General features: G+C 42.3%; 2 protein-coding genes across 5 annotated transcripts in view; one reads left to right on the forward strand and one right to left on the reverse strand.

The window, feature by feature from the left end:
- The window catches only part of ELOVL2 (ELOVL fatty acid elongase 2), an 84447-nt gene extending 79472 nt beyond the window's left edge, over window positions 1–4975 (forward strand). The window contains exon 9 of the mRNA XM_059724433.1: window positions 4457–4975. The gene's annotated coding sequence lies outside the window, so the exon portion shown is untranslated. The remainder of the gene's footprint in view (window positions 1–4456) is intronic.
- The window catches only part of SYCP2L (synaptonemal complex protein 2 like), a 51689-nt gene continuing 40230 nt past the window's right edge, over window positions 1327–12785 (reverse strand). For 3 of the 4 annotated variants that reach the window (XM_059724430.1, XM_059724429.1, XM_059724431.1), the window contains exons 30-36: window positions 11624–11755; window positions 10771–10892; window positions 10158–10252; window positions 7329–7428; window positions 7165–7223; window positions 5225–5294; window positions 1327–3896 (exon numbers count right to left, since the gene is read on the reverse strand). In XM_059724430.1, the coding sequence (XP_059580413.1) occupies window positions 3834–3896; window positions 5225–5294; window positions 7165–7223; window positions 7329–7428; window positions 10158–10252; window positions 10771–10892; window positions 11624–11755 (641 nt within the window). In that variant the 3' untranslated portion in view covers window positions 1327–3833. The remainder of the gene's footprint in view (window positions 3897–5224; window positions 5295–7164; window positions 7224–7328; window positions 7429–10157; window positions 10253–10770; window positions 10893–11623; window positions 11756–12785) is intronic. The other variant, XM_059724432.1, reaches the window with a different exon arrangement.

Below are 12785 nucleotides of genomic sequence, written 5' to 3' on the forward strand. Positions count from 1 at the left end.
ACCATGGAGCAGGTCATGGTAGAATCTACATAGAGGTTTAATTCCCCAATGTTTCTGAAATAGGACAGTGGGGCTTTACAAACTCTTCATTCTGACCAGCCAATGATCAGGTAGTAAGGTACAATATGCGAAAGGCTCCACATCTTTAATTTTTCGTTTTTTTCACAGAGGTATTCACAGACACAGAGACAGGCAGGACCAAGGCCATGGGTGTCAGACACTTTTTAAGCAGATGAACAATTTATTACAACAGATATCCCTATGAAACAAATAATTCCCAAGATATAGGAAAGAAAATATCTACTCCATTCCTCTGACAAAGCTAGCTAAAACCTTCATCCAGTGTAGCTGATATCTCAAGTGAAAGTAGAGCCATATAAACTACATCTTAAAAATAAAACCAAGACTACAACAGTGATTGTGCTTTGTGCAGGTAACCGAGCTATGCTAGTTAGGAAACAACCCACAAGCAGTAGATTAGAAGAGACTAAACTTGTTTTAGTACCAATTTTGAGGACTGAGTAATCTCTCTTTTGTAGAAGTGTCATATCAAAATAAACAGGTCAGCTGCATTTTATTCTATTCCACTTGCCATAGAATTTGCTTCTTACAATCACATGAAGACTTCCTTCCCTTCTGGCTACACATTTCTCTAAAATGTAGCACCTATAAAATTTTTGTTCAGGTAAGATGTTGAAATGGTGAGGTTTGTGCAATAAGACACAAGGCAATCAGGTTGCAGTTTTCAGAAGTCATGGCAACAATCCTCAATCACTTATAAAATTTCCACTAATGCACAGAAAGCAGCTTATGTCATCAGCATGGTTACCTTGACTTAAGTTAAAAAAAACCAAACAAACCTTGATCATAATTATTTCCTTCCAAACACAAAGCATCCAGAAAGAAAAAAACCCAAAAAACAAAAAACAAAAAACACACAATACCAAAAGCTTGTTACCAACAAGATACCTTTCCTCAGAAATCTGTTATATTCAGTGGACCCAGAGTCCAAATTCCTGACATGCATGCAACTGTGCTATTAAGTCATGAGATTAGAGTATGTTCAACGCTGCATGGCAAGAGAACAGGTACCTACCACACAATACATTAGGTTTTTACGAACACCAGAAAAATATAGAACTTACAATTCTGTATCAACTCCCAAAGAAAGACGATGGGCAGTTTGCTCTATTTTTTTTCCTGCAGAAACAAGTAGAATGGTTAGCTATATCTGCCTTCTCCCACTAGAACAGTGATACTGCTTCTTGAGCATTGGCTACAGTAATCAAAGGGGAGTGTGATCTTGACTGATGCACCAAGAACATACCATCCTTTGTTGCTATACTGCATGATATTCATAGTCAGGAATAGTCTGGCTCCCTGGAGTCAAGTTGTATGATGAAAGAGGTCATTGGCAGTTTGTTATGAATTTGCCTTAATTACAAGGAAATATTCGAGTCCTTACAATATCCAGAATCAGTTTTGTAAAGTTTGACCTTTGTACACTTAATTTATTTCCAACAATTGGTAACTTGCCATGACAACTGTGTCAAATTCCAATTTAAATACTGTTCAGGCCACAAATCAAGCGTTAAAAAAGCATCTAGAAGGCATGTTTAAAGGTAACCCATTACCAAGACTTCTTTGTTATTTAAAAAGTGTCAGGAGAAGCAGGGATTCGAGAGTCTGTTCCTCCACCTAGGTTAAAAATGCTGGCTAGAACCCTAAGCAGATAAGGTTTCTGTGTTCAAGTCTAATACCAGTATTTAAAAACAGTCTCTGCAGTTGAGCTGTATGAAATAAGACAAATTCTAGGGTACCAGATGTCCTCAAATAAAATAAAATAATCCACATTTCAACTGCTCAAAAGGTAATTAATAGACTACCAATTTGCAGGGTAAAAATATTGCAACATGAAATCATGAGAAGGTGTGAACAATTAAAGGTCCAGAAGAGTACAATGCTATTCATCACACAGACTATTTGTTAGTAAAATGCACACAAAAAAACACCCAAGAAAAAAATTGATGTCTCCTCCCATCCCCAGCCAACTCCTGCTTTCCGCTGGTTGGAAAACCATCCCACCTGCTGTTATCAGGGCTTTTGTTCCATTGCTTGCACCGAACAATGCTTGTACTGCCTAGGTTTCTAAGGAGTGGTTTTAAGTAGTATTCTTAAAAGTATTTAAGAAGGTTCCTTTCCTTCCCAAACCTTAGCTGGTCCTAGGGACAGAAAGGTTGCGAGAGAGCAGGTCATCTTGGTTTTCAAGGGTTGTCTTAGTGCTGCACAACTTTGAAAGACATGAAGAGATTGGGAAACTTGCAAATTTGCTACATTCCCAGAAAAATCAATTAAGATAGTGAAAGTATACTGTGTGCCAGTATTGCAGCTGGAATACCACATGCAGTTTCTCTGTAAAGGGCAGCTATAATATAACAACCTCCATTCAGCAGGAATTCCGAGTAAGGCAAGCTTCACTTGGAAGCAAACAGAATGTAAGGGTCCTTTTCAGGCTAGTTTATCTTTCGCCAGGGTAAGCTCACTTATGATACAAGTACAAGCTTCTCTAGAGCTGACAGCTTCCAAGTTGACTGCACTGACTGAATAATGTTAGGTATCCAGGTTGTAGCTGTATTGGTCTAAAGGAAAAAGCAATCAAGATTTGTGGTAGAGGTGATCTCTTTCATTAGACCAACAAAAAATGTCTTTAATTGCCTGATTTGAAGGGTGTTTGCGCCTGAAAGCTTGCATTAGGAGAGAAGATGGTAAAAGTTCTCCTGAGTAGAAATGAAAGTTCATATTTTATAGGAGAGTTGAAGGTGGTAAAATCTCCTGTTTGGAAAACATCTTTTTATATGCAGATTAGGCTCAGAGAAATGTTGGAGTAGTCCGTTTACCTTGCAGTTGTTAGTGGTAAGCAGGATGTAGTCATATTTCCTTCTGGTTATGGTGTTTCATATTTCACAGAGGAGTCAATAGATGGGAAGCTTCTCTGGGCAGAGGACTTTTGCAAAAAAAAAAAAAATCTTCAATTGTAAACTGAAGGGTGTTTGCACCTGAAAGCTTGCAATTAAAGATTTTTTGTTGCAAAAATCTAGTTGGTTTAATAAAAGAAAGATATCACCTCTACCATGGGTCCCAACTGAATAACTCCTTTGAAGATGTAGACTCCAGGGTTAGAAACCCAGAGCACAGTGGAGAAAGAATGGCAAGTAGCCTCAAGCAAGCTGTCCAGCATCTTCTAGACCTTCCATTTGGGCCTTGGTGGTTTCTATTTAGGAGGGTGCTCATGCCTGGTTTCAGGGCCTACGATGGCAATCTTTATTTAAGGAAGATCATTTTCTCTTCTTTATAAAGATGGATACAAAGGGAATATTAGTTGCCAGAAGTGAAGTGATAGTTTGCTCAGAAGTCAAATCGCTACAGGCTACATTCTCTTAAATTCATTAACAACATTCTTTCTGCAAGTCATATAGCATCAATTTGTCATATAAACCATAATATTCAATTCTCGTTTCTCCCATGCTGGTCAGTAGAATTACTCTGGATGCAAGTTAACACTGCACCAGACCTCAGTATCTCCTGATTGTGGTCAATGGCAGGGAGGAGATGGGGAGGGGGGGGAGGGAGGGACAAAACAAAAAGGTGCTTGAATGATCAGGTTTTTTTAAAAAAAAACTCAATAATAGCATTGCCTTTATTTAAGAGTGAAAAGATACTGAGAAAGGCTATCTTGCATATTCTCCACAAGATCCATTGTTCATCTATATACCCTATATCCAGTGGTTGAAGTCTTAATATACTGGTTTGCGGTATGATTCCACAGCATTTTGTTAGTCAGATGGAACAATGACCACCTTACTACTTTCTTCCACCTTCTCCACCAGGTTTTCATACTGTGGAAAGAGAGTAATAAATTTAGAAAAAAAAAAAATGTTACTTTTGTGAATGTTTAACTTTAAAACAGCAACAACAACCTGTAAATCATTTAAAAGAATTTAAAAAATTACATCATGTGAATATTTAATTCCAAGCTGTTCAGTTAAAAACCATCATCCTTTAAAAGTACCAAGCATTTAGTATCACCTACTGTAAACAGGACAAAGCATTTTTTTTTTGCAGTTATGTAAAAAGATTTTTTTTTAAAGATATTTTTGAAGAAAAGTGTAACTTCTAGAATAACTCTTATAATAGCGTTTTAAACAATAAAATGGCAATAAGATAAATATTTTTGTCACTTTAAAGCAGTGATTTTCAGCTAGGATGTCACAAGATTCTTTTAAGGGTGTCACACAATATTAGCACTGTTAAGGTGCACAAACACCTGTAACACAAGATAAGCTCAAAGATTTCAAACAGGAATCCACAGTGTTGAAAATATTCTCACTTGTGGTTTTTCTGAGTTCTTTGCAACAGAAGAATTGCTTTATTAGGTTCATTTGTTTCTTGGCTACAGAAAAATAAGAACTGGAATTTTCCAAGAGATGCCTCGAGTCTAACAAGGTTGACAACCACTGCTTTCAAGACTGACGTCTCAATTTTGCTTGATGTCTCATCGATGCTTAGCCAGGAATAACTACCCCAACAAGGAGTTCAAGGGGTTGTGTCAGAAGAATGAAAAAATCCCTCCTTGCCCCTAACCCTCTCCTACTGCCACAGTCCTCTGAGAATGGTTGAAGACCCTATGGAGCACTGGACAGAGGCAGGGTTGTGCTTGGTCCTTGCATGCTTGGAATGCAAGAGGAGAAACTGGGGAATGGGCTAAAAATTGCACATTACCAATTCTTAAGTTTTGTACAATTTTAAAATGTGTTCTCAAAACACTTAACAGCACTGTTTAAAGAACAAATCACTGGCACTGGTTTTTGGAAAGGGGGCTGGGGAATAAAAATTCCCTAATCTCAATACCACAGCTTGATTTAGTCCATTGCAGAATAAGCTCATAGTTGTACCATCAACATATCTGTTGTACACCATATCTTGTGAGGAGCCATTTCACAGGCTGGGATCTGATGCAACATACAGAACTACACAGCATTCTCGAGGTAAATTTACAAAACCAGAAGATCCAACTGGATAGGCATTGTCCAATGGAATATTTTGCTCTGTCCAGTTAATGGAAATCTTCCATTCACTGGTCAACAAAACAGTATATGCTTCATCTGCTTAATGTTCGTGCCCCAACTCAGCATCCTACCCAATGCCGCTTGTGAACAGCACACACCTTGGCATTTTGTACAGTGTCTTTGAAACTCTTTGTAGTTTCCTCCAGCACTGAATCCATAGCCTGAATTCTGGAAAGAGAAAAAAACTTGGATAATCTTGCTGAACAGAGCTATTTTATACAAATTATAATTAATAAGCACATGTGTACTTCTTAACTACAGCTCAGATGCCAAATCAGCAGCCAAGAAAACCCTTGGATTTCCATTGAGCAATTGCACAAAGCTTGCACAGCTATGTACTGCCTAAGCAAGCCTTTACAATGCTCATCTGGATAGCAGGGAGCAAAAAGAGCCCTGAGCTTTCAAGAAAACCTTTTTTCAGGCATTTAAGATACAAGTATACTTCAGGGACACCTCCCAAACAGTAGACAAGAGAAATCACTTGTGACATCAATTCCCAGCAAGAGAACACCCCCTCCAATCAACTACTGGATTGGAGCATTGAATTTGTAGGTTGGAGTTTGGTTTCATCCAAGCCTAGGGACAGACATTCAAAAAGCCTGAGCCTGAATTGATTCAATCTTTGAAGGTTAGTTTAACCTGCCTAAGTTGAACTGGTTTGCAACCGTACAGATAGTCCTTCCAGACTGAAGAAATGCAGGCTTTCTGCATTTCTGCAGTGGCTCAGGCTAGAAGCCAGGGGGTGCTAAAGCAGCTCTCCCTTCACTTCAGCAGTGCTGAGCTGAGGGGGGTGGGGGGCACAGCCAGGTTCTGGCAGGACGCTCTGATTAGGGAGGAGTGTAAACCCCCACCCTGGCCTGCACCGTCCCAGGGTTTTCCCTGCTCAAATGTTGGGAGTGTTGCCAGCCCCCAGCCCCAGGCTAGCACTCGGAGGCAAAGGGAGGGGGGTGTGCAGTGCATGCATCTGTTGAAAAAGCTCAGTATCACCAATCTCCCTCTCCTTGCTTCTTCACTGTCTGCAAACTTGACAGGGCTGCAAACCAGAAGGGGGCTTATAAGCACTGTGTTATCAGCCCACCAACAAAGCAAAAGCCTCTCATTAGTTCAAGCTCTTCTTAAACAGCTTTTTCCAAAGAAGGAACAGAGGGACATTACCAGCTGACCTGTTTATTAGCTCCAAAAAAGCCTTAAGTGGACCCTGTTTTTCTGCCTGTTCCAGTGAAATTGAAGAGACACCTCTCAGCATTAGCTAGCATACCACATGCCTAGGGTCCATGGGGCTGGGGTCTGTGCTGTGGGACATAGGAGGGAGGGGGAAGATCCCTGCTTGAGCAGTGAGGGAAGCCAGGCAGATCCTGCTGTGCCTGCAGTCTCCCCCGGACCTCTGGCTATACAGAAGAGGGGCAGGGCAAGCTCTGTTTTTTGGAACAGACAGCCCAACCCAGCCCAAAGCTGCAAAGCATCTGGGAAGCTAAGTGGCTCTGGTTTAACTTAAATCAGGAAGGGGTCTGCATAAATCGGTTTGACCCAAATCAGTTAAGTCTGATACTACATTCAACCAGGATGACCTTAAACCAGTTTCAGCCATTTTGAAACTGGTTTATGTGCACTGAACTTATGTGCATTTACAGGTTGAAACCAGTTTCTGATCACTTAAACCAGTTTGTGTAACTTCTGCCCCTAGCCTAGGAGGCCATATACAAATAGGGAAAAAAAAATCTACCAGATGAAGCATCATAAGATACAATAAATGGTGTCCATTTCTTGCATACCTCATTATAGAAGAGAAGCTGTACCAACACCTTGGATTCAAAGCACCCCTAAACTATGTGGCCACCCATATCCAAATTCATATTTTTTCTGCTTGGTTCCATATCTACTAGTCATGGATTTCAAATGTGCAGGGATCAAAATGGACTAAAATAAAGGCAAAAGGCAAAACCAGCACCAACAGTCCACCATTTGACTAAAGAACAGAGGTTGTGCACACATTTCCAACTGCCAAAGTGATGTCTACAGAGACAGCTAGAAGCAATACCTTTTCTTTTGGTGGTCACAGAAAGAGCTCAGTTTGATGGACTGCTTATTCCAAAAATCCTAAAAAAATAAAAGAAATTTTTCCAAGAGAACATCCGCATTATTCAGGAAGCAAAAACACTGAATCCATGGATCATCAGAAGAACCAAAAGAAGGCATACGTACCACAGTGGCCTTCTCAAGGCCTGATAAAGTTTGAGCGTCGTCCTCAAGAGTAGCAAGCTCTTGGACGACGATCTTATGGAAGTTTTCCAGTTTATTCAGCCTGAAGTATGCAAGCAAGAATCAAGTTTGCTTTTTTACGTTATGTAGCAAAAGAGCTTACAGCCACTTGCATGGGGTTTTTTTTCATATCCCAAAGACCATCATTCTTATGGAAACTAACAGACTTTATTTCAAAGGAGTACAATATTTTTTAAAGCAGAATATGAAAACTAAATATTTGTTAGGAGTGCATTAGTACACTACAGAATTACTTGGAGGTGTGTGTTTTTCTTTTTTTGCATGGTACCATGACTTCAAACAAGAACAAGATCAACCTTCCTCAAGGAAGGCAAAAACAGGTTAATTATTTATACCCCCTACTTGAGACAACAGTAAGATGCCTTAGTTTAAACTTTTCCTTATTTCAAAGTGAAAGAAGGCAAGAGAAGGCAATTGGAGGTTACAGTAACAATGATTACTGCTAGAGCAGCAGTTCTCAAACTGTGGTATGTGTACCACCAGTGGTATACAGACAATCTGGAAGTGATACGTGGGAGGCCAGGGGGAGGGGCCGCACACACCCAGAGCCCAGCAGCAGCCTGCTGCACATGGCCAGGAACACAGCACTGTGTGTCAAACAGCACCCAGTAGGTAAAGTGGGTTGGGGGAATGGGGGGGTGCAGATCAAGGCCCCCCAGTGAGGGAAATAGGGGGCAGAGGCAGGGGCTCCGGTGATAGAGCCCAAGCAGCTCATCCAGGGCTGGGGATGAGGGAGGGGGGGCTCCCCACCACTGCATGCACCACAGGGCAGGTATGGGGAGCATGTGCCCTACTGGATCCGTTTGTGGGGCAGAGGAGGGCTGTTGCTGCGTGCTAGGCTCTGCACCATGCTGCCGCTGGCCCAGGACCTTGTGCCTGCCACATACTGGCTGCACTGTGTCCTCTGCCTGCCCAGCAGCAGCAGGCACATGGCATCCTGTGTGACTCCAGAGGCAGTGGTAGTGTGGTGCAGAGCTCAGTGGCAGCCCACTGCTCCCCAGGGGTTCTCCCCTTGGGCTGGCTCACCCCTTCTCTGCGGCAGAGCTAGCACAAAAGGTGGCCTGGGCCTTTCCAGGGTCTTGGGGGGCATTCCCTCCACTGGGTGCACCCTGGGGCAGGCATGGGGGATATGTACCCCCTGGATCTGTGCTCAGGGGGAGGTGGGCTGTTCTGGGCTCTGCACCACATTGTGCTGCCTCCGGACCTGCGTGGGATGCCATCTGCCTGCCACCACCAGGCATCCCGTGTGGCTCTGGAGGCAGTAAGGCATGAGGGGCATGTGCCCCTCAGATCTAGGCAGAGGTAGGCTGTGTAGTGCACGCTGGGCTCTCCACTGCACTTCTGCTGCCACTGCCTCTACACCTGCACGGGACACCACGTGTGTACTGCATGCTGGCTGAATGCCACTGCCCATCTGGTGGTGGCAGGTGGATGGCATCCTGCATAGGTCCAGAGGCAGCAGTGTTGTGCAGAACCCAGTGCACAGCCCACCTCTCCCAGCACACAGATCTGGGGGGGGGCACATGCACCTCATGCCTGCCCCGGGGAGCCCCCTGCATCCCTGGAAAGGCCCAGGCTGCCTTTGTGCTGACCCTGCTGCAGGAATGGAGCAAGCCAGCCTGAGGGGAGAGAACTTCTGGGGAGCAGCAGGCTGCCGCTGCACTCTGCACCATGCTACCGCTGCCTCCAGAGCTATGTGGGACACCATCTGCCTATTACCACCAGGCAGGCAGGGGATTCAGTGCAGCCAGTGCACAGAAGGCACATAGCATCATGCAAGGCTCCCAGGGCAATGGCAGCGTGCTAAACAGCCCAGTTAGCACCAGGCTGCCTGCCTCTGCCATGCTCAGATCCAGGGGGCACGTACCCCCCATGCTTGCCTGGGGTGTGCACAATGGTGGGGAGCCACACCTCCCCCAGTGCCCCTGGACAGGCTTCCTACTGCTCCGTCCCATGATCCACTGTGGCCCCACAGTCCCATTCACCCCTGCCCTTGACCCACTTCCTCCCTCACCATGGGGGCCTTGATCTGCCCCTCTCCCCCTGCCCCTCCATACTGATGGACACTATGTGTGTAAGTCCATCTGTCTGTGTGCATCTGTCACTCAAGCTACAGCCCTCACCAGCCTTGCTGCTGCCCCTAACTCCTGACCCACAGTACCCTGCAAACTGCCAGGGCATGTGAAGAACCTCTCCCCCTCCCCAGGCTCCAAACCCCCCCCCCCCCCCCAACATCCTGAAAAAGCATCTCTGGACAGGAAAATTTACACTGTCTTTTTTTCCAATTTACAATTGTTTTGTACGGCTACCGTAACTGATAAAACCACGTTTTATGATTACTAAAGGTTTTGATATTGTTTTAAATACATAGTCTGTTACCCACGTATAACAGACTGTATGTAAGTTATTTATACAAATTGGATGCCCCTCTTAGTTCAAGTATTTTCTGCATTAACTGCATTCCCTTTCTTCTGGCAGGGACAATGGACTATGTACACATCCATATACATGCATAAACAGCTCTGCCAGTTTATTACAAAGCTATGGTCACTTCAAATAAGTTGCGATATGCACAAGAGCTCTATTCCTGAAACTTTTACTGTAACACGTTACCTAGTATCACTTTGCTTCATTAAACACGAGTACATTTTGTTGCCATAATCTATTATATAAGGTATTCATTCCTCATAATTACTGAAAACTTGTGCATAAAAGTAGAAAGTTGTTTCTTGCAATTAGCAGATTGCTTACCTGCATTGATGTATCTGATTTAATAATGCTGACACTGTCTTTTCAGAAGTTTTCAAAGCATTTTGTGCTAAAATCTCCATTCTTTTGTATTTGGACTATATTTAAAAAAAAAAAAAAAATCACAAACAAAAAAAACCACCACAATCACAATGCATACATCTTGAAGCACAAAGTTAACAAAAAATACCTAAAGCCACATCCACACCTGCATACTGGTGCAGACCCTTCTATGTCCACTCACTTCGCTTTAGTTTTACTAGATTAGGAAGTATTTTAATCTAATCAGAAATAAAACATGAACTACAATTAAACCAACTACCTAGAGAAAATGTGCACTGGTTTAAGTAAATCAATTTATATTCTTATATAATCTTTAGTTAGAACTGCTGGAAGTCTGGGGAGTTCAAACCTTCTTTTCACCCTACCCCCTGATGCATTTGATGTCAGCTGGGCTTTCCAGCATGCCTGGAAACAAGAGATGTTTCAGGTTCAGACGGCCTCCCCAGACACAGCTGGGACTCTTTTAAAGTAATGTGGTTATTTTCTTTATGGATGTGCACAGCATGTGGCATTCATGCACACTAGAAAAAGATAATGCACATTAAACAATTACCCAGAATGTCTTCTTTAGTTGGTTAGTAAAGCTTTCAAAGGCAGCAATAACACCAGTGTCACTGACATCTTCATCCAGTATCTTGGAGTAAAAGACATCATCCAAATCATCTGTTTTCTGGCCTGTAACAGAGTAAAGCATACCTCCATTTCAAAAGGACATCAACAAACCCCATCTTTATTATCTGTTACAGTGCAGCATGTTCCCATAATCCAATAGGGTGCAAATGACATGAGTTGGAGTTCAATGATTACTCCAGTTCTTGTAAACTGGAGCTGAACTATTGCAAATATATTTAGCAGGCCTTCCAGATGGAATTTAAAAATGTTTTTTCTAAGGACACCTTAGAAAATAATGCTTGGATATCTATATACCAGTAGGGGTACTGAACAAAAATTACTGGCCTGATCTCTACTGTTTTGCTTCTTGAGAAGTTATTTACATTAAAATAGAGTGTAACCCAACACCTTTTGATCTGGTAATGTTTTACCATTATTTTGTGCTTTGGACTACAGAAAAGAGATTACGTTGGACTATAAAAATGGCAAGACTATGAACAATCGCAATTTGGGAACAGGATGACTTTGAACTGCGTAACTGCCATTGCTGCTGTGCATTTGTATACAAACTCCAGGTACTTTTCTCCCAGCATGGCACAGTTCTCTTTCCATTTACATCTCTACTTCCACTAAGCGAGCAGTGATCATATTTTTGAGTTAACTATCTGTCCCAGTTCTCTCTCCTATCAGAATGCCTCACTTCCCACAAGGGAGTTCTTCTAGTCTTGTGCACAGTTATGATTTCCATTAATAAAGCCAACTTATGAAGGTTCTGAAAGTTGACCTGGTGATACCTGTTTGAGGTTCTTTTTTCTTTTCCACTGTAACAAAAAGGTTCCTTGGTTCACTGGAAACCCTAGGAGAGGAAAGATTGGTTTCCCATTTCATAAGCTTAGGCTTTCTTAAAACATCACCAGGTGATAAATCTATAGAAAAAAAAATATCAATAAGAGGACTTAGTGATGAAGATTCAATACAGAACTAACAGCTCCCTACTCCCCAGGCAATAGCCAGCACAATTTTTTTTTTTGTTTTTAAACACAACAAGCATCAGGTTTGCAAACAAACTGGAATACCAGGGAGTTGGTCTTCCTCCACAGTGAGCAAAAGATAAAACTAGGACAGATTTTTTAATGAAACAGGAGTAAGGTGCCATAGATGAGCTTTCACTTACTGTGAAATAAGAGCATGCCCACAGGCTACCACAGAACAGTTGACAGGCAGCAAGTCTAATGTACCTTTTTACAATATTGGGGCATAAGAACGTAAGTGCCATACTGGGTCCAACCAATGGTCCCTCTAGCCCACTATAGCATCTACTTCTGCAACTGCTGGAAACAGGATAGAGGAAGAGAACTGAACAAGATCTCTAGAGCAATCGATCCCCTATTCAATACCCTACCTGGCATCTACCATTTATTGGGTTAGAGATGCCAGAGAAGACATCTCCATCCATTCTGTTCAATAGCTATTACTAAATCTAGCATCCATGAATTAAATCCACCCAGTACCATTTTGAACCTGGCTATGCTGTTTGCCTCTACCACCTCCTGTGGCAATGAATTCCACAAGTTAACTACACATTGCATTAAAAATAAAAAAGTACTCTTTTTAGTTTTAAACCTGCTACCTACTGATTCCAGCAGGTGAAATTATTTTTAGTATTCTGAGACATGATGAACAACAGCTCCCTGTTCATTTGGTCCATACTCTTCATGACTTCATAGACCTCTATCATATCCAGCTCTCCCTTGTCCTTCTCCTTTTCAACCCAAGGAAACAGTTTTTTTTTAGTCTCTTCTAACATGGCAACAGCTCCAGGCCCCTGAACATTTTGGTTATCCTTCTCCATGCCTTTTCTAATTCTACTACATCCTTTTTGAGATGTGGGGACCAAAACCACACACAGTATTCAAGATGTGGATGCACCATAGATTTGTATAGTAGTATGATGAT

This window comes from Alligator mississippiensis, chromosome 3 (genome assembly GCF_030867095.1).
Source record: "Alligator mississippiensis isolate rAllMis1 chromosome 3, rAllMis1, whole genome shotgun sequence".
NCBI lineage: Eukaryota > Metazoa > Chordata > Crocodylia > Alligatoridae > Alligator > Alligator mississippiensis.